Raw genomic sequence first — 24,799 nt, forward strand, 5'->3', positions numbered from 1 at the left:
AAAAACTTGAAAATTTGAAAATATTGAATTTAATATTGGATGGTATGCATAGTTATGCACAAACTGAATAAAAAATCTATTATTATTGATAACAATAGAGGGATACCACATGGTAGCTAAAATGCGTTCAGCGCTTTAATTTGGACAGAACTGAGAGGCTAATGGGCTGGAGTAAAAATCAAAGGAGCACTGCCCATGGTTGAGGCTCACCTCTGAATAAAGTTCAACTTACCTGGAACAATCTGGACAATCAGAAGTTGCAATGGAGAGTTCGCTGACTCCCTGAGACACAGCATGTGATGTGATGTGATCATGTGATGGGAGGGGCAGGAAAAGCCCAGCCAAGAAAGGCGAAGAAACCTTGACAATCAGCCATCCCATAACGCACAAAGAAGATGAAGGGTCTTGACTCAAAATGATGACTCTTAATCTCCATCCATAGATGTTGCTTGAACTGCTGATGTTCCTCCAGAATCCAGCATCTGCATTCTCTTGTGTTTCTAGCCCTGGCTTAGCCAGAAGTTTCAAAGCTAGCAAACCCTAACCTCCAAGAACTACTAAATCTTTTCTAAACCATAAAATGACTGTTAAACTTAAAAATATTTTAATATAATGCACTTAAAATACAAATAAAACAATACCTATATTAATCTGAATTAATTAATACTTACCTTAATCTCTCAGGGTTAAAATTTCTATTGGAGTGATAGGGAATGTGCTCATTGTGTGAGGTAAAATTTGACTTGGGCTTTTTGTGAAGATTCCTTATCAAAAGTAAAGGGAAAATATCAGAATTTCAGGCACACTCACTGGATTCCAGCAGCTGAACAAATAGCAATCCCTAACTGCAATGTTGTTACTTGCACTCATGTGAACATTCTGGAGGAATGAACGTTCTCAGATAATGGAATCTTCAGGGATATTCACTGCATTCCTAGTGCTCAAGGTGTAACATTTTCTAGAGAAAAAGGGAGGGACAAAGCTATGTTGGAAAAACTTACACTGTAGCACGTATTTTCCTGAGGTATATATGAAGGTAAGATTCATATAGATAGATTTAGTAGTATTTTCATTGAAAGCACAACACCAGCCAATAAGTAGAGTTGAGGCGAGGCATGAGACTCAGAACAAACTGTCTTTGTATAGCAAAAATAGTCTATAAAAACCAAAATGGGACTGGCAAGTAAATGTGACCAGCTGAGGTAGTTAACTTAGTTCGCATGAACAGGCTGGGCCAATGGGCCTGTTACCATGCTGCATGAATCTGTGACGCTAAAATCAATTGATTCAAAGCTCAAAGAAAGAAGAATTTCCAAAATATTGCGGAGTAGGGATGAAGTTGCAGATAAATAAAATCAGCCTTTGACACCTCCAGCAACGTGGACACCAATTGAGCCTAACATAGGAACTGCCTAAACATCTCTATTTTGACCTGTTGCAACATTCCCACTGGAGCTTTTGAGAAGCCGGAAGGGCAGTGATTTATTTCTGTGCTTTGCCCTGGAGCACGTAGTAAAAACGAAACAGCTGAGGTTTTTAGACAGTTCAGGTCCGAAAAAATGGTTTCGTCATATGATTGCGCCAAACCATGTTGAGTAATATTGATCGACGTGAATGAAGCTCACAACTGCGGGATGAAATTCTGCCTAATCTGTCCAGTCATTTCCGTCAACTTGACCCCTAAACACAGAGCCACTGCTACAGGAAAGTCAATACTAAAAAACCTCCAAAGAAAACTCTGGTCTCTCCAATACTTCACACAAGCAATCCGATAACTCCTTAACCAATAGGAGCATCATAATGTCCATAGTACCTGATATGGCCACCAAAAGCACTAATGAGAATGGCCAGGAGATCCATTTTTAGCTTCCGAGCACCATCATAGCTCATTGAGGGATAAACTGATCTATAGCCATCTGAAGAATAAGATATAAAACCAGCAACTGTATCCAGTACAGTGTCTTGATAGTCAGCACTGTCAAGTTTTTCCATAAACCAAAGTCTCAAGGACTTACCCATCTATGATCCATGAACAGAGGAGATCTCATAAAGGCTCTGAGATAGTCGGTGCTCCTTTACAGAGCAATTTGGAATATCTGTTCATCAAAACTGTGTCTTGAGTGCCCTTGACTCTCTGCATGTTTGCTACAACCTCAGTGCTGTCATAAGAACTGGTGGTAAAGGCTATCCGACAGTAAAACAGAAAAAGGCTTCTGGTGCAGGCAAAGTCTCAACCAGTACTAAGTACTAAGATTATGATGGAGAGCTATCTCTAATGTCATTTCACAACCTTATCTCCTTTATGTACTCTGACTGGATTTCCAGGATGATGAACAAAGTACCCCCATTGCTTCCACCCTGGTTCATAGGAATTTATGGCTTAAGGCTGGAATTAGTGGCCTAAAAATGCAGCTGGTGGGAAGATACTGAAGGCCAGCACTCTCCAACAGCAATATCTACAGGCCAATCACAAAAAGGAGTGTGTGAGATCCTATTAACCACACCAGCACTACACCCCCCGCCCCCCCCCCCCCCACACCCTACCCCTTCAGGCTGCTCCATCCTTCCGGGTAGTATCCTTGCATCTCCAGAGGACTCATCATTCATTTCAGAACCTCTAAAATGCAGTATGATTGATCCTTGAAGGGAAGTATCTTGCAATACAGTGGGGAAAAAATAGCATACCAGAGCTGACAAAAGCACAATGGGCTGAGTGCCCATTTTCAGTGCAATGCCTTTCTGTAAACCTCAGAAATAATGAAATGGGAAAGTGACTGTATTGTTGAATGACATTGAACAATTGATAGTTGACTTGAATGAAGCAATTATACAGAATGGAATTTATAAATTCCTTTATAAAATCATTTAGAAATTGATAGGTTAATCGAGGAAAGTGAACATAAGTTTATTACAGGCAAGCCATATTTTTAAAAATGTAATAACAAGTGGATGGATAGACAAAGGGAATAGTATATATGGATTTTCAAATAATGTTCAATGTGCTGTGACCAATGGAGCTCTTGAAGAAATGCACACATAGAGTGAGGATGTTTCTAAACAGATTATTTTTACTTACAAATGGGAAACAGATTGAATTCCTGCCCTGAAAGTCAGTGAGAGTTGTTCAAAGTGGAGGAGGGATCAGAACAATGTACATACACTCTGAGTGCTGAGATGGCCTTTGTCCGCAACTTGCGTGGGTGATTTTTAAATAGGATTTTGCAAACATGTTTCAAAATTTCTTGACAACATAGTGAAGGAGATTGTAGAGATGGTGCAATGAAATACAAAACACAGTTCTTAACAGGGTAGTCAGATGGGCTTCGCACCTTCCTTCCTTCCCTTGTAGGATCAGTGTGAACTGATGATTGATCGTCAGCACAGCTGAGGGGCCTTCCTCAGATGTGTATCTCTGATGAGGAGGACGTGGTGAGGTTAACAGGTTCAATTTTCACAGGTTTCCTGACACCCATGCTCAACACTCACCTGCTTGCTCAGTCTCCTTCTACCATGCAAGCACCAACATCCTCCTCAACTCCAGCCTTCCCAGTGCAAACAACATTACACATTGGCATCTGAACAGGCCCCAGCCACCGTGATATGTAACAAATATAAGTAAGACCCTAAACCAAATAAATATGAACATTAAAATAACAAAGGGGATTCAACTCATTGGAAATTAGGTATGCTCAGGCTCCCCAATCTCAGTGACATTTAAAATCGTTCAGAGGCAATTCAAAGTAACCACCCAATTAAAGGAATATTACAATTATTATAACTTTTAAAAAGCAAATACCTAAAACTAATTAAAACCAAATAAATAGATTAAAGTACCAAAGGGAATTCAAATAATTAGGAATTGCCTGCAACTTCTCTCCCTCAAACTCTCCTTTGGAGCAAATGGAGTTACCAAGCCTGCTAATCTAATCTGCTATAGATTCGACAGGCAGATTTTAACTCCTGTTGCTGTCTCAGGGCAGAGTTACATGAGAGTTTAATGAACTAGTTTCCTTTTTTTGCATATTTATTACTGCATGGAATTGCTAGTGTTTCTCTATGTCAGTGGCTAATAGCTGGGGCGGCTGTGCAGAGTGTGTGTGGGTATGAAAGCCTGAATTTTAAATCTTCAAGATGCTCAGCAATGATTTGCTGACTTCACATGAATATGGAAGTCTTCATGGAGTCCCAGTGCAGAAGCACAAATGTTCTGCAGTTCCAGTTTAGGATTCTGCCTGTTGAACCTACTATAAATTGCATATTGCATATAAACAGAGAAGTAACGTAACAATTCTACTCCTCATGTTTATGAAGGATGTAAGTAATAAAGTCAATTCAATTCAATTCAATTCACAAGCTTACAGTGAACAAACAGTTGAAGTTGTATATGACACTTGTGAGGTTGAATTTGGAGTTTTGTGTGCTGTTCTGGTCCCCTACCTACAGGAAAGATATCAAAAAGCTTGAAAGAGTGCAGAGAAAATTTACGAGGATGTTGCTGGGACTCGAAGACCTGAATTATACAGAAAGGTTGAATAGGTTAGGACTTTATTCCCTGATGTGCAGGAGATGAGGGGAGATCTTACTGAGATTTACAAAATTATGAATATAGATTAGGTGACTGCTTGCAGGCTTTTCCCCTCAGGTTGTTTGAGAGAAACATAGAAACATAGAAAACCACACAATACAGGCCCTTCGGCCCACAATGCTGTGCCAAACATGTACTTACTTAGAAATTACCTAAGGTTACTCTATTTTTCTAAGCTTCATGTACCTATCCAGGAGTCTCTTAAAAGACCCTATCATATCCGCCCTCCATCACTGTCGCCAGCAGCCTATTCCACGCACTCACCACTCTCTGCATAAAAAAAGGCACCCATGACATCTCCTCTGTACCTACTTCCAAGCACCTTAAAACTGTACCCTCTCGTGTTAACCATTTCAGCCCTGGGAAAAAGCCACTGACTATCCACACAATCAATGTGGATCAACTAGAACTAAAGGTTATAGGTTTAGGGTGAAAGGTGGAATATTTAAGGGGAATCTGAGGGGAAAGTTCTTCATTCAGAGCACGGTGCAAGTGTGGAACAAACTGCCAGTGCAAGCGGTAGATGCAGGTTCAGCTGTAAAATGTAAGTAACTTTTGGATAGGTACATGGATAAGAGGGGTATGGGAGGCTTGATGGTTCAGATGATTGGCTGAAAGGCCTGTTTCTGTGATTTCTGAGTCGTTGACTCTACAGTGACAGTGACAGGATTGTAAAATGTTGGAAACTAGAGTATTGGTAGGAGTGGGAAATTTCTTCTGCTGTTTTACAGCTAGAGCCTTATCCAGTGCAAATGTGGACCGGTGAGGCACAGGTGAGGCAGAGCTATTCTGCCCTGCAAGTTCCTGCCATACAGAACGTCCTCTCATAGAAGTTAGAGTGCCAAATGAAAAGCAATTTTCAAGTAGAAGGCAATAATGTTAGTTTGTTCTGGCAGACCTAATGTGTTGAATGTTCCCTTTCTGTTGTGTTAACGTAGTTGGTTCCAGCAGGGACATGTATGTGAATACCCATCTCCACATTCCCCAATTATGAAATTACAGTCTTGGAAAAACCTTGTTTCTCTGTCTCATGTTCCCACTATTTTTCCAATGAAAAGAGAAATAGACACTTCAAACTCAAATTCATAATATGCTAAAATGATAAATAAAACCATCTAAATATAAACTTCAGTTCAGATATGATGAATGGAGAATAACAATATTGGAAGTTCAGTTATCACATATGTTTACATCCACTTTTCCTTTAAATTTCAATTGCAACTTTCCACTTCCTTGCTCATTATGTTGATAGGCTGGTGAGCAAAGCACACAGCATGCTTGCCTTCATGGTTTGAGGCATAAAATGTAGTAGTTGGATGTTACTTTGCACCTTTACAAAACACTAGAGATTCATGTGCATTTCTGTTCACTAAAAAGGAGTACAGAAGAGATTCACTGGGATGTTACTTGGATGAGAGAAGCTTAGTTTTGGGGAGAGATGAAATAGACTGGGCTTGTTTCTCAGGAACGGGGAGGCCGATTTATCTGCCAGTATGAGAAACATAGATATAGTGGATTACCAGAACCTTCTCCCATGGTAGTTATATTTTCAAAACATATACACTTAAGGTGAGAAGAAAAGTGTGAAAGGGAATAAGAGAGAAAAGTTTTATTATGCAGATAATGGTTGATATTTGGAACTTGCTGCCAGAGGAGATGGTGGAGCAATATGCAATTCTAGGCTTAAGACAGACACTTAGGCAGACAAGGCACAGAAGCATACAGACCTAATGCTGGGAAATGGGATTAGTTTAGGTGGTAGAAAGGTGCCAAAGGGCACATTCTGTGCTTACTTTAAATGTTCAGAAAACTTCAGCAATAGCCCTTCAACACATGTCTAAAAGTACTCCTTAAAAGTTTGTAGTCAATGAATAATCATCTCTTAAGTAATAGCAGCTAATCATATGATAATTCCACTATTTTTAAGGGTTCACTGGGGGATGGCGCAATAGCATAACAGTTAGAATAATGCTTTAAAGTGCCAGTGATCATAAGATTGGGGTTCCATTTCCACTGCTCTCTGTAAAGTTCTACTCATGACCATGCAGAATTCCTCTGGGTGCTCCGGTTTATTCCCACTCTCTGAAGAAGTACAGGTTAGGGCTAGTAAGTTGTGGGAATGTTGTGTTGGCAACAGAGCGTGTGACAGTTGTGGGCTGCACCCAGCACGTCCTCTGACTGTATTGATCATTGATTCAAACAATGCAATTCACTGTCTGTTTTGATGTTTTGATATACATGGGATAAATATAGGTAACTTATTATCTTTTTTTATTGATTTATCAGGAGATATTGAAGAAGCAGAAAGAACAACATGAAGCTTTGGTTTCCTCCTTGCAAAATGAACACCTTCAACAAACACAACAATTAGAGGCTAAGTGGAGAGAGAAAATGCGGTATGTTACATTGTACAAAATAGCACTTGCACTGGAATATATTTATTACAATCTTGAACCTATCTCATCATATCAAAAGCTTACCCTGGGTACAATACAAACTGCTAGAGGAACTCAGCAGGTCAGCTAGCACCTGTAGAGGAAAATGGACTCTCATCATTTCTGCTTGAGACACTTCATCAGTGTTGTGTATTTAATATTTCAGCAATGTTGTAAGTATGTTGTTTGATTAAGCATTCTTGTTGGTGTGGTGTAAATAACTCATTACAAGTTATAGGTAAAAATAAGTGAATTGCATACGTCATGACGTGACTGCGTGGTGCCGTACTTAAAGTAAACACGAAGTTAGACCAACATTTCAAACTCCTCCTTTGTTCTTCTTTCAATAAATGTTATGCTTTTGCATAAGTTATAACATTGCATAAATTGCACAAGTTGATATTGAGGGGATGGTGTTAAATGCCAAGCTATAACCAATAAAGAGCATCCTGATGTATGCATTTTGCCGTCCAGATGTTCCAGGGTTCCGTAAGAGCCAATGAGATAGCATCTGCTGTAGACTTGTTGCTTCATTAGGTAAATTGAAGTGGATCCAGGTCACCATTCAGATTGGAGCTGATATGCTTGAACGCCAGCCTCTCAAAACACTTCATCACTGTGGATGTAAGTGCCACTGGCTGATGGTCATTTAGATAGGTTACCACGCTCTTTTTGGGCAACAATTGAAGCATGCTTGAAGCAGGTGGGTACCACACACTGCCGGAGCAAGGGATTGAAGATAGCTGTGAATACACCAGTCTGCTGGTCAACACAGGTCTTCAGTACTCAGCCAGGTACTCCAACTGGATCAGATACTTTCCTTGGGTTCACTCTCTTGAAGGCAACCTGCACATCATCTTCAGATACTAAGACCAAGGGATCATCAGGGGACATGAGGGGTGCGCAATAGTTCCTCCCTGTTCTGGTGATCAATGCAAGCATAGAAAGCATTGAGCTCATCCTGAAGTGAAGCTCTGATGTCCCCTATGTGGCAAGATTTAACTTTGTAGGACATTACGGCATTCAAACCCTGACACAACCATCAAGCATCTCTCATTGATTCCAGTCCAGTCCAGAATCCTCACTTTGCCCTTGAACTGGCTTTCCAGAGATCATACCTGCACCTCTTGTAGCATCCTTGAACTCCAAATTTGAATGCTTTTGATCTGGCTCTCAGCAGATTCCAGATTTTATTGTTCATCCAGGGCTTCTGTTTGGGGGAAAACCCTGAACAATTTTGAGGGGACATCCTGTATGGAGAGAAAGCAGGTACAGGGTTCTGAGTTGGATGATCAGTCATGATCATACTGAATGGTGGTTCAGGCTCGAAAGGCCGAATGGCCTACTCCTGCACCTATTTTCTATGTTTCTATTTCTATCCTCACGGATGTTTTAATAAAATCATTACAGACCCTGGTATAGTCATTCAAGTACTCAGATGAGTTATTAAACAGGGCCCAGCCCACTCCTCCACCTCTTGCAACCACTTCTTAGTTGTCTTGATCTCTGGAGCCTTGCTCTTTAGGCTCTGTCTGTATGCAGGTAGAAGAATTACTGCCTAATTATCTGATTTGCCAAAATGCAGTCTCAGGAAAGAACAATAGGCATTCCTTATCATAGTGTCGCAGTAGCCTAATGTGTTGGGACCTCTGGTGCAACAGGTTAGGTGCTGGTGAAGATTTGGCAGAGTTTTCTTCAAACGGGCCTAGTTAAAGTCACTAAATATAACTTGAAATGCATTGGATTGGGCTGTTTCTTGACTGCAGATGACATTGTGCAGTTTTGCAAGTGCTTGCTTAATATCAGTTGCTGGTGGTATGTAAACTGCAGTCTAGATCATGGATGAGAACTCCCAAGGCAAAGGGAATGGTCTACATTCAAAGTTCTAGGTCAGGGTAACAAGAAGTTGACATAATACCAACAAACAGGTGTTGATGCCAACCTCTGTCCCTTTGGCGGACAGCATATTGAACCAAGGAAGGACCGTGCTGCTCAGAGGAATCATGAAAGTGACAGAAGTCCCAAAAGACAGCTAGTATGCTGTGTGTGTAGTTTGCACATGTGCTGTTGTCAACGCATGTGCATTGTTCTCCCCATCCCCTAAATGAGAATACACCAGTTGAAGCCATCTCCCGCATGTATGCTTTTATTTAATTAATTTAATTAATTAATTAATTAATTAATTGTGCACAGGCACAACAAATTGGCGACAAGTATGAATGTCAGAGAATATCACCAACTGCACTGACAGTTATGGGACCGAACAGCGAGAGTTAGACAACACGAGGAGGCAGTCACAGACACTAGTAACAGTGAAAGGCTGAGGGAGTATGGTCTGTGCTCAAAAAGAGAGAAATGTGAGTTTTTCAAGAATGAAATCTCATACTGTGGACATGTCATTGTGGACTTGGCTTACATAAGTCACAAGAGAAAACTGAAGCAGTGCTACAGGCACCCAAACCAGAAAATGTGTCACAACTCAGGCCATACTTGGGCCTTGTAAACTAGCACCACTGGTTTCTCCCAAACATTGCTGCACTGCTGTATCGATTGCTTGTCACATCTTCCTCTATTGGCAACTGAAGGGAAGAAGTCTTCATACTGCGACCCAGCAGCGGTGCTCCACAACACATTGGTGGACCAGTTACCAGTAACAAATTCTGAAATAGAAAGGGAAACAAGGAATGACCGGACATTGTCAAAGGCCAAGAACTCACCAAGCAAGGATGGCCAGCTCATGGTAACCCTATGTTTCCAGAGTTCTCAGCGAGACGAGACCAACTATCAGTATGTCAAAGAACCCTGATGTGTTGGATCTCGTGTTGTGGTTCCCTTTAAGCTGCTTGCCAGAGTGTTAGAAAATCGGCATGAAGGACACCTGGGTACAGTCAAGGTGAAGAGTCTCGCCTGGAGCTACATGTGGTGGCCAGGAATAGATAAACAGACCCCACAGGCACCATAGTACATATTGACTTTGCTGGGCCATTCATGGATTCCATGTTTCTGATTGCTGTGGGTGCTCATTCAAAGTGGCCGGAGGTTATACCAATGAAGTCAATTACGTCACCAAAGACTGTCTGCTCTGAGGACTATCTTCACCAGAAACAGCTTACCAGAAAAAATTGTGAAAGACAACAGACTACAATACACGTCAGAAGAGTTCCAACAGTTCATGAAGAAAAACAGCATCAGACATAGCAAGTCAGCTCTTCACCACCCATCAATGGGCAAGCTGAAAGGGTTATCCAAAACTTCAAGAAGTCCATTAAAGCAACGGACGAGGAGGACAGCACAAGGTGGACAACTTCCTTTTTTGTGTATCGGAACTTCATTCATGTGATGATAAATCGAGCACCTGCAATGCTGTTCATGAATCTGAGATCTCACATAGACCTCCTGAAACCAGACCTACAGAGGGAAGTGCAGAATAAACAGCTCAGCCAGTTTCCAAGTGAAGCAGCAAGGAGCTTCGAGATTGGTCAGGAAGTCCCAGCATGTGATCACCAAGAAGACAAGTGGACACCCGGAGGTCAGATATGGAATGTCTTGTGGATGCTCAACCGAAGATCACACCTGAGTCGACCACATCCAACAAGGCGGACACATTACAGTCACTGGACTTACTTCTCAGTGATGATCACGTCACTGATAGCAATGTGACACCGGCAACCGAGAATGTTGTTTTCTTAGACAAGATAGCAAACCTGATGCCACTCCACACTTTCACAGGTGCTATCCTGAAAGAAAGAGAGTGCCACCCAGAAGACTATGAAGTTAGTTTTGAACTGTTATGGTGAACGCATGTTTATTTGAGATCTGGGTTTATAAAAGGGAAATTGAATGTTTTGTACATATACATTTTTATGTTGATTTAATCTAAAGGAGGAGGAAGTGTAATGTATGGATCTATATTTTTTTAGAGTAATGACCCCCTCCCCTTCGCCCTATTTATTGATCTGTGCATGGACGGTTATCTATCCATGCACATTGTTCTCTCTCTCCTCTGCAATGTGAATACACCAGTTAAAGCCATCTCCCATGGGTGTGCTTTTATTTAATATATGTGTAGTTGTGCACAGACACAACGTTGTGTATGACTTAGAGGACATCCCCAAGATGGGCTTCCAGCTCTGGGCCTCACGTACCTTAAATTATGCTAAGTTAGGTCTACAAGCATCTACTTCTACGAGAGTTATGCTTGCCATCTGTGGGTGATGTGTTTGTAATCCAAAGTCCTGAAAGTGGTGTCCAGAAATATGTTGCATGCTATAAGGCAACACTGAGCAGGCGTGAATGGTAGCACTGCAGGCACAGAGAGCCTAGAAGGTTAAGACCAGAGTATGTGTAGAACTCACAGTAAATACTGCATATTCATCTAAAAATTGTTCTTCAATAAATTGAAATATATGACACACTAAGTAATTTCATGTCACCATCCTTTTGTCAGAAGTAAATCATCACGATGCACACATTAATGCACTTGTACTCGGGACTGTAAATTGCTATAAATGGATCTTTTAGTGCAGCACACCGTATCCCATAGCAGATGTTTTAATTAACTACTTACCACTGCATTAGTAATAGCAGTCTTGGTCCATATAATCCTGAGAGCCATTAGTGCACGGGGCATGTATGTATAAAGTCAATTCTGAAACCAGAAATGGTAATAGCATAAATGAGATCATTATGATTTGTTATTCACTTTATTGATTTATGTGAATAATATAAAATTTGGCACCTTAACATAGTGTAGAATTTTAGTTGAGTAAACGATGTAGAGCAACTGATTCAATAATCGTGTTAGGCCACCTCTTTCCAGCCTGAATGCTGTGATGGTATTATTCTGCGGCAGAAAGTATCAAATGGCAGGTAAACCTAATCTACTGAATTACTTCAGTAATTCCTGATATTATAAAGGGGACGTTATATAATGGTCCATTTTTATTCTCACAATTCTCCCAAAATACATACTTACCAATGTCTCTCAGTTCTAGATTTCTATACTCGCCTAACAACTTTTACTCTCAAGTAAACATTTTGTGTGGAGCCATTGCAAAATAGAACAGAAAGCAGATCAATCGTTAACAATGTCAGTGGTGAGAAATTTAAATAAATGAAGCACAAATTCCAGGGAGGAATGAATCAGAATCAGGTTTAATATCACCGGCATGTGTTGTGAAATGTGGCAATTTTGCAGCAACAGTATAATGCAATACATGATAAATGTGGAAAAAAATGATTTACAGTAGGTATCTATATATGTACATTAAATAGTTAAATTAAGATAAGTACTGCAAAAACAGAAGTTAAACAAAAAGTAGTGAGAGATTCAATGTCCATTTAGGAATCGGATGGCAGAGGGGTAGAAGCTGTTCCTGAATCACTAGTGTGTGCCTTCAGGCTTCTGTACCTTCGTGATGGTAACAATGAGAAGCAGGCATGTCCTGGGTGGTGTGGGTCCTTTATGATGGATAGTGCCTTTTTGAAGTACCATTCCTTGAAGATGTCTTGGATGCCACAGAGGCTAGTATCCAAGATGGAGCTGACTAATTTTACAACCCTCTGCAGCTTCTTTCGGTCTTGTGCAGTGGCCCCCTCCCCATACCAGACAGTGATGCAGCCTGTCAGAATGCTCTCCACGGTCTGTAGAAGTTCTCAAATATTTTAGGTGACAAACCAAATCTCCTCAAACTCCTAATGAAATTTAGCAGCTGTCTTGCTTTCTTTATAGCTGCGTCAATGTGTTGGAAATGGAAAAAAATCCAGTAAGGATTTCATGAGATTAATTCACTGAGTGGTTTTCCTTACAGAGTTTATATGGTTTTTGGTTTTTATGTGAGATGAGAAGAATGAAGTTTTATATTTCTAATTGGTTACCTCTTCCTCTGTGGTAATGTTTATCATGAAAATACACAACCACTATTGAAGGTTTGGTGCTAATCTATCGTTTTTGGGGTCAGTTCTATTTCCTCATTGCAGTGAAGTGACACGTGACCAAATGAGTAAAGTCAAAACAGAGTTCAATTTATTGTCAATACACAGGTACATTTATTCACAGATGCAATGAAAAGCTTACTTCCGGCAGTATCAGAGGCAATAGCATCATATAGCAGCATTCACAAAGTAAACATAAATTATGCACTATTTTTACAAAATTAGAACAATAAATATCAAAAGTCCATTTTAGTGCATAGTGGTCGGAGTGGTCACAGTGTTTCTAAATTGTAGTGATTAGGGTTTCGCTGTTACTTTTAAGAACCAGTTGGTTAAAGGGAAGCAGCTGTTCTTGAACCTAATGGGGTGGGTCTTCAGGAATCTTTATCTGCTGCCCAATGGTAGCTGTGAACAGATGGTATGGCCCGAGTGGTGGGGATGTCTGATGAAAGATCTTGTCCTCTTGAGATAGCATCTCCCGTACATACTCCCTTTGGTGGGGAAGGGTGTGCCAATGATGTATTAGGCAGAGTCCACTACTCCCTGCAGCATCTTATATTCCTGCATATTCCAATTGTCATACCAGATCATGATGCAGTCAGTAAGAAAATAGTATATCTGTATTGGTACATTAAAGTTCAGTGACAAGCCAAACTTCTTTAACCTCCAAAAAATGCTGGCATATTGTCCTTATGATTCCATCTATGTGCTGGGTCAAACACCCACTAATTTAAATCTGCTGACTGTCTCGACTGCCAATCAATCCCCCACTGTAGACTGGTGGATGTTCACCTCCTTCCCCTTCCTGAAGTAAACAATCAGCTCTTTTAGTTTTGCTATGTTGGACGAAAGGTTGTTTTTGTGACACCACTCAACCACGTGACTTACCTCGCTCTGGTAAGATGGCTCGTCACCAACTATGATTCATCCATCAATATTGGTGTCATCGCCAAATTTGAGGACAGCATTGGAGCTGTGCTTAGCCACTCAGTCATGTGTACAGAGAATGGAGCAGGGAGCTAAATAAACAGCATCTGGGTTGATTGTCAGCGAGGAGGAGATGATGTTACCAATCCTTACCCACTGAGGTCTGACAATATGGATCTGTAGATTTTCTCTTCTCTGGCAGTGAGGAAGTTGAGTATCCAGTTGCAGAGGGAGTTACAAAAGCCTTGGTCCTGAAGGTTGATGGTGAGTCTGGATGGGTGATAATGTTGAACATCAAGCTGTAACCAGCCTAATGTGCAAATTCCTGTTGTCTAGATGGCCCAGAGCAGCGAGAAGAGCCAAAGTGATCACATCTGCTGTTTACCAGTTGTAGTGGTAGACATATTGGAGTAGATCCAGAGTATTATGTGAATGTGATAAACACAATTATGCTTTTTTTTTAGCAATGTGATGTCCATTTCTAATTGTATTTGATACAACAAAAGCAGTAGGTAATTTTTAAAAAGTTTTACTGCTAAACAAAAGCAGTTTAGCTTTACTTACTAAAGTGAAGTAAAGTTAATTTTTAATTTTACTTACTATACCAGTGAAAATTCAGAAACCAGAGGTACAAAGGGATTTTGGAGTCCTCGTGCAGGATTCCCTAAAGGTTAACTTTGCAGTCGTTGGTAAGAAAAGCAAATGCAATGTTAGCATTCACTTCAAGAGGAGAAGAATATGAAAATCAGAATGTAATGTGCTTTATATGGCACTGGTGAGGCCTTACATGAGTATTGTGGGCTGTTTTAGGCCTCTTATCGAAGAAAGGATTTGTTGACATTGGAGAGGGTCCAGAAGAGGTTCACGGGAATGATCTCGGGAATGAAAGGAGCTTTTGAAGGCTCTGAGCCTGTACTCACCAGTTTAGAAGAATAAGAAGGGGATCTCATTGAAACCTGTCAATGAAGGCCTAGATAGAGCGGATATGTAGGGAATGTTTCCAATAATGGGAGAGTCTAGAACCAGAGGTCACTGCCTCAGAAAACAAGGACATCCCTTTAGAACAGAAATGAGGAGGAATTTCTTTAGCCAGATGGTGGTAAATCTGTGTAGTTCATTGCCACAGATGGCTGTGAAGGCCAAGTCATTTGATATGAAAGGTGACCTGATACTTGGACAAGATAATGAGAGGCATTGATCGTGTGGATAGTCAGAGGCTTTTTCCCAGGGCTGAAATGGCTAGCATGAGAGGGCATTGTTTTAAGGTGCTTGGAAGTAGGTACAGAGGAGATGTCAAGGGTAGGTTTTTTACGCAGAGTGGTGAGTGCGTGGAATGGGCTGCCGGCAGCGATGGTGGAGGCGGAAACGATGGGGTCTTTTAAGAGACTCCTGGATGGGTACGTGGAGCTCAGAAAAATAGAGGGCTATGGGTAAGCCTAGGTAGTTCTAAGGTAAGGACATGTTCAGCACAGCATTGTAGGCCAAAGGGCCTGTATTGTGCTATGGGTTTTCTATGTTTTTATGATATATTTAAAGTGGATGTTGGTAGGTTCTTGATTAGTAAGGACAGCAAAGGTTATGGGGAGAAGCCAAGATTATGGGGATCAGAGGGAAAATATTTCAGCTATAATGGATTGGCAGAGCAGACTCTATGGGCCGAATAGCCTAATTCTGTTCCCATGTCATGTCTAAATCAAACACTTCTAAAGATACTCACCTGCATAAAGTATATATATATACATTGCTCATCCAAGAAAATTAACATTGTAAAAGATGCGAAATCAGAACGACTTTATTCGTCTGGTTCATTTATGCCCATCAGTGACAGCAAACTATCATCAGTGCCAGGTTAGACACAGTGTGCTTCACTCTGGGCTGCATTCTGAACAACAGGTTATTCATTTCCAGGGGCAATGAGGCAAACAATAATGGCTAGCCTTGTCAGTAACATTCAGTGTTGATTTAGACAACTTTCAACACACAGTCCATGAAAGCAGTGGCTTTGATGGAGTGAAATCTCTTTGCCAGGTATTCACTACAGTGGATAAATATAATGAGCTATGTGTTTAAAAACTTGCGCATTTCCCTCACACTGATGGAAAGCTTCCTCTGCCACTGAGATCTCGGTAAGATAAAAGGTAGGAAATTAGTAATCAGGGCTTTGAAATCACTGGACAGAGATTTTAGGTTGAGGGTGGGGGTAATTACCAGCCAATTCAATAGATTTTACAGGGTAGAATGGAGGTGGGCTGGAGTTACAATCTGAATTTAACTTATTGTAACAGGAGCCTCGAGCCCTAAAATCTCAAGGTCTCGAGAGCTTGGGGCAAGAGGGAGCCTGGAGGCAGGACAAAGAGAAGAGGGAGTTTCACTAATGGGGAATGTGCAGATAAGGGTTGAAGTGAAAACAGGGAGTTCTAGGGAAAGACATGGAGAATAGACTTTCATACTTTTGGCCCTTTTTTTGACCCTGTTCTGTACAATATTTGGGGGCTTCCTGCATCTTGAAAATGGTTAGACACATGGCCTGAAACCATATATAACCATTCCATTAGCAAGTGTCCTTTATAAGATTATTCCTGCACAGGTTATCCTGAATATATGAACACCTGACTCATAGATATTTGTACAAGTGAGCTCCCATAATATTGGAATCAAAAGTCCAACAAACGTATATATATTTATTCCTACAAATGGCACATCTTGTTACTACTCTCTTTCCACTTTCAGTGACTGTGTGTTTGTTATAAATCTTATATGCTTGTGATGCCATTTATGACAATACTGTGAAGGTGTGGTTAGCAAATCAATTGAACTTTTTTTCTGACTTATGGACAAAATCATGGGTATCTATAAAATCAGAACCTATATGTTGCTTGGGGTTGGTCTGTATGTATAAAAGTCAGGTGACTTAATGTAATGTGACACCATATCACATGAACTTGCACATGGTCAGAATATCATGGGAATGAGCCTCTAGGATTGTCTCTGTCTATATCTGGAGAATGATACATTACTGAATCACAAGAAGATTACAGAAGATTTAAGTGAATGCGATTCAGCTTCATCCCACTTCCCCACCCTCTGCCCATTACCCTGTAAATTCTTCCTTTTAAATAATTCCTTCCTTCTCTTTGCAGCAGTGTGATTGAGTCTGCTGCAACCACAATACTGGTGGCGTATTCCAGCGCCTAATCCCTTGTGCTAAACAAAAATAAATGGTTTTTCCTCACGTCACTTTTGGCTGTTTTGCCATTCATCTTCTGGTCCGTGACCCACTGCCAATTCAGTTTCTCTGCCTGTACACTCCATGATTTTAAATACTTCTATCAGATCCCCTCTCCTCCTCCTCTGTTCCAAGGAGTAAAACCCCAGAGTGTCCAGTTTACCCATATTCTAGTGAGTGGTGCCCATTCCATTCCGCTGCACTTCGAACACTAGGAGCTGTAGAATTTAGAATTTATTTACATTCATCCCACAACATGAGGAGTAAAAATCTTTGCATTATGACTCTTGCAATGTACAGACATGTGAATTTAAGTCTAATGGCTTGTAGAAAGAAGCTGTTCTGTAGCTGTCCCAAAGCTGTAGCGCACAAAGGGATGGGTTTTCTTTATTTCCCCCTTTTCTCCCTTAATTTGTCTTGGATCTGCTAAGTGAACTATCTCTATAGCATTCACCTTGACACAAAGAACCTCAGGGTATCTCCCTCAATAGGAGAGGACCAGGGATAACAATAAACTGAGTACCCATCTTGCCAGTGTAGAACTTTAGGCATAGCTGTATGTGAGTGTAAGAGAGAAGGAATGTTCAGCAAATACAGCCAGTCTGGGGATCTCAGGCTCATCCAGTCCCCTCTACACACACAACCACCAGTTTGAAAAATTCAAAACTTGCAGATAAGGAACCTATGTGGAGCCTGAAGCTGATCCTTTTTGGAGTCGCTTTAGTTTCTACACTGCATTCAGTTTTATTTGTTTCTTAAAAGACTGGCAGATTTTTTTTTGGAGCTTTAGAGCAGTTTAGCTCTGGATTAAAAAGTGAAAGCTCTTTTTAATGCCTTCCTCAGATGTGACGGCGAGAAGCTGCAGGAAAGGCTGAAGGAAGAACATGCAAGTGACAAGCAGACTGCCCTAGCTCACCTGCAGCAGGAGAAAGAACTTGAACTGGAAACCCTGCAGAAAAAGTGGAAAGACGTAACAGGAGCACTTGAAGCAAAGGTAAACAGATGTGGGGGCAACTGCCAATTAGGCAGTTTACAAATTTATACTTGCATCAGCAAGTTTTGCCTGCCTGAAGCAATTATCAGCGAGATAGCAACATTTCCTCTTAAACTCCTGGATTTAAAATAGTGAATGAGTAAATTGGTGTGTTTTAGCTCTGAGCTGGATATCACTTGAATATGAATTTTGAACAGATGCACTGCAGAGCTGTGGTGAACTACATATACCTGTCTGGACTGCTCCTGTGGCTCCTCCCACAGACCCCTGTATAAAGGTGATTGAGGCCTGAGCCCGGCCTCATTCTCCAGGATGTAGTGTTGTTCATTCTTCCAGTCAATAAAAGCCGATATCTCGCTTCTTACGTCTCAGAGTGAGTTATTGATGGTGCATCAAGAGCCAAGGTCAGGTCCACCTGACTGTTACTTTGAGGCCAATCTACTGTTTAAGTCCTTGGCCTCATTCGCAACCTTACTCTTCTCTAAGCCAACCCACCTGAAATGGGGCAAAGAAGTTGCTGGCCAGTGGCTGTGATGAAAGACTGGCATGCTGCGAGAGGCAGGTAAGTTATGGCCCACAAATCAATGCCGTTAATATTTTCTCTGGAGGAGTTGTAGTCAAGGAAGCTCAGTGTGTCGGTGTACATTCTAGCAAGAGATGTGATGTAGAGTCACATCACAGGAGGTGACATTACTATGATGTTCACCTGGAATAGCAAAGTTCCGGCATCCACTGTTCTTCAGAAACGTGCAGGGACATTGTCCTGGACTTGTAAAATAAGCAGGAGGATTGGGAATTCCTGTGAGCTCACCTTCCGCTATCTGCTCTCACTGAAACTGCTGCTCAGGAAGCTTCAATAGCTGCATCCCCTTCCATTCTGGTAACCAGTGAAAATTCCATTGCTGAAATCCTTGTGTAAGGAAGATTAAACTACTAAAGGCATTTTAGAATTATCTTAAGCAGACAGGAAGTCTAAGACCAGAAAACTATCTTCAAAACCTTTGCAGCACTGCAGCTGAGGCAGTTGATTATTCTTTTCACACAAATGGAGAATGGTACCACCTTCAGCTTCCTCTCCTAGTCACACCTTCTTGACCTTGAAGTATATCACTGGTCTTTCATCATCCCTAGGTCTATATTTAATATGCCAGGCCAACAGTACTCTGGGGGTATCTTCAACAAGAGACCTTCACTTGCTCAAGACGATGGTCCACCACAACCTTTCCTAAGGCAATAAGTACTAACATTTGAAAATTGATCCTGGAAATCATGAGTTTATTCATAGGTGTTTTAAAAAATGAATTAAAGCTAAAGTATCAAAGATTTCAATTCTTATTCTCTTTTTATTTCAGCTTGCAGATACAGAGAAGAGTTTAGAACAACAAATTACTATTTCCCAAGCCACAGTCCAGTTGCTTCAATCCCAGTTGGCTAAAGAAAAGGAAACTCTCCTGCAGAATGTTCAGCACGTCTCTTCGTTAAATCAGGATCTTAAATCCCAGCTTGAGACCCTAAAACAACAAGCCCTCAAAATTGAGGAGGGAAGTAAACAGCAGGTAATACAAACGTTTGTAGTTGTAACCAATTTGCTCTGTTCACCCTGTACACATCAGACTTCCAATACAACTCGGAGTCCTGCCATGTGCAGAAGTTCACTGATGACACGGCCATAGTGGGGTGTGTCAGGAATGGACAGGAGGAGGAGTATAGGAAACTGATACAGGACTTTGTGATATGGTGCAACTCAAACTACCTGCGTCTCAATATCACCAAGACCAAGGAGATGGTGGTGGACTTTAGGAGATCTAGGCCTCATATGGAGCCAGTGATCATTAATGGAGAATGTGTGGAGCAGGTTAAGACCTACAAGTATCTGGGAGTACAGTTAGACGAGAAGCTAGACTGGACTGCCAACACAGATGCCTTGTGCAGGAAGGCACAGAGTTGACTGTACTTCCTAAGAAGGTTGGCGTCATTCAATGTCTGTAGTGAGATGCTGAAGATGTTCTATAGGTCAGTTGTGGAGAGCGCCCTCTTCTTTGTGGTGGCGTGTTGGGGAGGAAGCATTAAGAAGAGGGACGCCTCACGTCTTAATAAGCTGGTAAGGAAGGCGGGCTCTGTCGTGGGCAAAGTACTGGAGAGTTTAACATCGGTAGCTAAGCGAAGGGCGCTGAGTAGGCTACGGTCAATTATGGATAACTCGGAACATCCTCTACATAGCACCATCCAGAGACAGAGAAGCAGTTTCAGCGACAGGTTACTATCGATGCAATGCTCCTCAGACAGGATGAAGAGGTCAATACTCCCCAATGCCATTAGGCTTTACAATTCTACCGCCAGGACTTAAGAACTTTTTAAAAGCTATTATTAATGCTTTTTGAGATAGTGATTTAGATGCATATCATATTCTTTACTGAGTTAAGTATTGTATGTAATTAGTTTTGCTACAACAAGTGTATGGGACATTGGAAAAAAGTTGAATTTCCCCATGGGGATGAATAAAGTATCTATCTATCTATCTATCTATCTAACAGATTTCTTTAATGGAAGTAAATATTGGGGGACTTCCCATCCCAGTGTCAATCCTGTTATGGTGGTGTTGAGGTCCAAAGGTTCAGACAACAAATTATGACATTCACATGCACAGGCCCCAGTGTCAGAGGAAACTGCATCAGGTGAAAATGGCCAGGACATCAGGTGAAAACAGATATAGTAATTTCCCGGCACATTCCTACCAGCCTTTGACAACCTGATACTTGGTTATTTCTGGCATCCAAGTATCAGACACTGCAGGGGAGAGGGAAATGAGATGCTCATTTTACTAAAAATGACCTGGAAATTCTCAGCATTGAGGTAAGTGTCAGGAGAGAGGTGGCTCCTCTGGGAGTGGGGGATGGGAGGGGGGAGTGGGGAAAGACAGTCACCACCCAGCTGAGCAATATGAAAATAAATTTCATATCCTCACAGAAAGTGTCAGGATGTCAGAGAACTGAAAAGTGATGGAACAAGCAAGACATTTTGATAAATGGATAAGGGATTCACACATTCATCCATGCCTTTCAATCATAGCAGAAAAGAGACTGGCCTTACTTATATGCACATTGGAGCATGCAATGAAATGTGTCGCGTGTATAATATCAAATCAGCGAGGGTCGTGCTGAGTGCAAGTGTCACCACACTTCCGGTGCCAAAATAGCATGCTCACAACTCACTAATCCTAATCAGTACATCTTTGGAATGTGAGAGGAAACTCACATGGTCACAGTATGAACTCCTCACTGTCAACTGTGGGAATCGAACCCTGATCTTACAGCTGTAATGCATTACTGCTACACTTCCGTACAGTCCTTATTATTAAATACCATCTTCGCTGCTTTACTAATTCTTGGTTACTATGTTGTTGCTAACCATTGGAATACGACAAGGGACAGTTGAGTTGCTTTGGAGGCATGAATTTGCAGTCTGCCTATATGAAGTATCTTTCTGTCAGAGAGATCGTTATAATCTGTACAGACAGCCACCACCTCCTCAGACTATGGACGCTGACACCCTCTGGGCCTTCTTCGCTTCTTCTGCTTTTCAAGCTGCACTTGGGTGTTGAGTTTCCTCACTGCTCTTCCTTTGGCATTGAACGGTGTCTTCAGTTGATGAGGTTGTGCACTACACCAGCCACCAGTTTGGTCTCCATGTCTGGTGGACACATACTGCAGGGAGTTCCCTGTCTGATACAAGACATGCAATCCCACTTTTGGAATCATTTCAGTGTATTCACAGTTTCCGTTGTTATGTGCCCTGCTGCTGTAGCAGGAGTACAAATTAGTGTGAAGATCCGGGGAAGTAAGTGTTAGCTCCTGTTGTCCAGGATCTATTCCGCAGGGCAGTGCTGGCTGCTGAAAATCACTGGCTGTTCAGTGTCTCTGCAGCTGAAGGTGGGAAGGAAGGGAGCAGGGGTTCCCAATCTTTTTCTGCCATGGACCAATACCATTAAGCAAGAGACCTGTGGACTCCAGGTTGAGAACCCCTGGAACAGAGCTCATTAAAGAGGGCAAAAGGGATAGTTAATCAGCTGCTTGAAAGACAGTCAGTGTCCCCCTTAAGCTGCACGGCCACACAGAAATGCTTCTGTATGTATAGCCTTTGTTGCTGTGTCACGCCATGTAAAAATCTCCTGCTCAGAGCAATAGTTTGATCCACGCAGCTGTTAAAAAAACATTTTTGCCACTGTTCCAATAAACTTCTATTAAGTAGCAAACCACAAGGGGAATATTATGTCCATCTTTGGATATTCTACTGTAATAATAAGGTGAAAAGCTTAGAGAGGCTGCATAGGAGATTTACCAGAAATAATTCCTGGGATTAACAACCTTGGTTGCATGAATAGTCTGAAGAAATTGGGGTTATGCCCCTTGAAATGGAAGAGTTTGCAAAGAGATCTGAGAGAGGTATTTAAAATCATGAGAAGTCCAGACAGAGTAGACAGTGAGAAACAGTTTCAAATGGTAGAAAAGTTAAAGATCAGAGGTTATAAAGTGAAGGCAATTGATAAAAGATCCATAAGTGACAAGAGGAAAAATGTTTTGCGCAGGGAATGTTTAGTATCTACGATGCACTGGCAGGGTAGCTGCAAGGCAGATTCAAATACTGCTTTTGAAATGGAAATGGTAAGGACTTCAGTGGAAATACAATTGCATTGGTATGAAGAGAGCAAAAGTGAGTGGGACCAGCTGAAAATGTTCTTATTGAGATGCTGGCAGGTTCCCTCCATGCAGTAGTCTTTATAATTCTGTAAGCATCAGTCAAACTGGAAAAATCGGGCCTCCTCTCATTTCCCCTGGTAAATGCCAAGTCTGGGTTGATGCTATTTCATGTTTATTTTGGGGATTTGGGCAACTCTGGCAAGATGAGAATTTACTGCTTGCTCTTGATGCCCTTAAGGAACTTGATGATGAACCACATACTTAAGTTAATGTAGTTCATTTGTGTTCTTACAGTGCTGATAAGCAACTTGTGCCATGTTTAACGTCCAGTCATGAGAAAGGATAGGAAATGACTTATGCACATTCAAGCCTGGTTACTTAACTGCACAGTTGCTAGAAAAATCATGATTTGTGTTTGCAGGTGAAGGTAGTGGCTATATAAATAAGCAAAGCGTTATGATTGTAAACATTTTTTTTGAAGGAGGATGACTACCAGCATCAGCTAAAAACACTGAAGGAGGCTTTATTAATGTCCCAGAGTGAAATGTCCGAGCTGCAGAAAGAAAGGACGCTCCTTCAGTACAATGTGGAACAGCTCAGCCAGGAACTGGAATTAAAGAATCAAGAAGCCCACCGGCAGAGAATTAAACAGGAGCATCACAAGTTAGTAGCTTTTGCTTAACCGAGATGTATTTTGTTAGAGAAAGCAAAGGGAATGGGATAAAAGGGAAAGTGCTCAGATTTAACGAAGTGCTCTGATCTGGGCCATGCTTCTTTCTGGTGTCTACGAATGCTTTGGACTTGGTGAATGAAGGAATAAAGTTTTCTGACAATGTATTGATGATTTCCAAGTCCACTGGTGTGAACCAGCCCTTTGTAAATGCCCCGCATCAGAGACTTGCCCAAAGTAGCACATACAGAATGTTGGAGGAACTCAGCAGGTCAGGCAGCATCTATGGAAGTGAATAAACAGTCAACATTATGGGCCAAGACTCTACATCAGGACTGGAAAGGAAAGGGGCAGAAGCCAGAAGGTATCGGGAGGGGAAGGAGTTCAAGCTAGGAGGTGATACGTGAAGCCAGGTGGGGGAAGGTGAGGAAGTAAGAAGCCGGGAGGTGATAGGTGGAAAAGGCAAAGGGCCGGAGAAGAAGGAATGAGAGAAAGAGAGGGAAGTGTACCATGGAAAAAGGGGCACCGGGGGATATGATAAGTAGGTGAAAAGGTAAGAGAGAGAACAGAGTGGGGAACTGAAGAAGTGGGAAGGGGGAAGGGGAAAATGATTTGCCCAGAGTAATGCCTTGTGGGGAAAAAGAGCCAGAAAAAGTCGCCCACAAAATAACTGGATAATATCTGACTAAGCCACACTCCTGGGCTCTGCTGTTAACTTGGTCAAGGACAATGAATGCTTCTGAATGTAGCAAAACAAAAAATATTTTGTAAGATTAATCATCTGACAAGTGATCTTATGTAAACATTTATGCTTTTTTTTAAAAAAAAAGAACTTTGGTATTACAATATTACCCAACTTCTATTTTCCCATATTATAGATCATTGGAAGAGCTGAAGGCAGAACATGAAAAGGAAGTCAACTTGCTGAAACAAAATCATTTAAAAGAAATCCAAGGCATTGTGTCTGATTTCAGTAGCTCCCAAACCAGCCTCCAAGCAAAAGTAGTTTCCTTGGAAACTGAGTAAGTGTTCCCTGTTAAACCACTAGAATGAAATAAGAAATAGTGCTTTGAGATGTATGTTAAAATCAACAACTCTGTGCATGAAAGTTCTATGGTCAATTTGATGGTGCTCAGATCTGAGGCCAAGTCAATGCCACTAAGTTCATACTGCACTTTTGGAATTTCTGGAAACAACTGGGACAAATGCAATTTTAAGAAATTTATTTCCACTTTCTAGATGGATGGAGCATGATGGGGTGTTGATGCCATTGTTAACTTGCCAGTTTAGGTACCAAAAACCTAACCTAACGAACCTTAAGATCAGAATTC

The 24,799-nt window shown here is 41.4% G+C and overlaps 1 protein-coding gene across 2 annotated transcripts in view; it reads left to right on the forward strand.

The window, feature by feature from the left end:
• Window positions 1-24,799, forward strand: part of LOC140737996 (protein FAM184B-like) — a 208,738-nt gene that overhangs the window by 154,457 nt on the left and 29,482 nt on the right. For both annotated transcript variants that reach the window (XM_073064943.1, XM_073064941.1), the window contains exons 8-12: window positions 6,872-6,981; window positions 17,951-18,101; window positions 19,454-19,657; window positions 23,280-23,461; window positions 24,347-24,490. In XM_073064943.1, coding sequence (XP_072921044.1) covers window positions 6,872-6,981; window positions 17,951-18,101; window positions 19,454-19,657; window positions 23,280-23,461; window positions 24,347-24,490 — 791 coding nt within the window. The remainder of the gene's footprint in view (window positions 1-6,871; window positions 6,982-17,950; window positions 18,102-19,453; window positions 19,658-23,279; window positions 23,462-24,346; window positions 24,491-24,799) is intronic.

This window comes from Hemitrygon akajei, chromosome 13, assembly GCF_048418815.1.
Source record: "Hemitrygon akajei chromosome 13, sHemAka1.3, whole genome shotgun sequence".
Lineage (NCBI taxonomy): Eukaryota > Metazoa > Chordata > Chondrichthyes > Myliobatiformes > Dasyatidae > Hemitrygon > Hemitrygon akajei.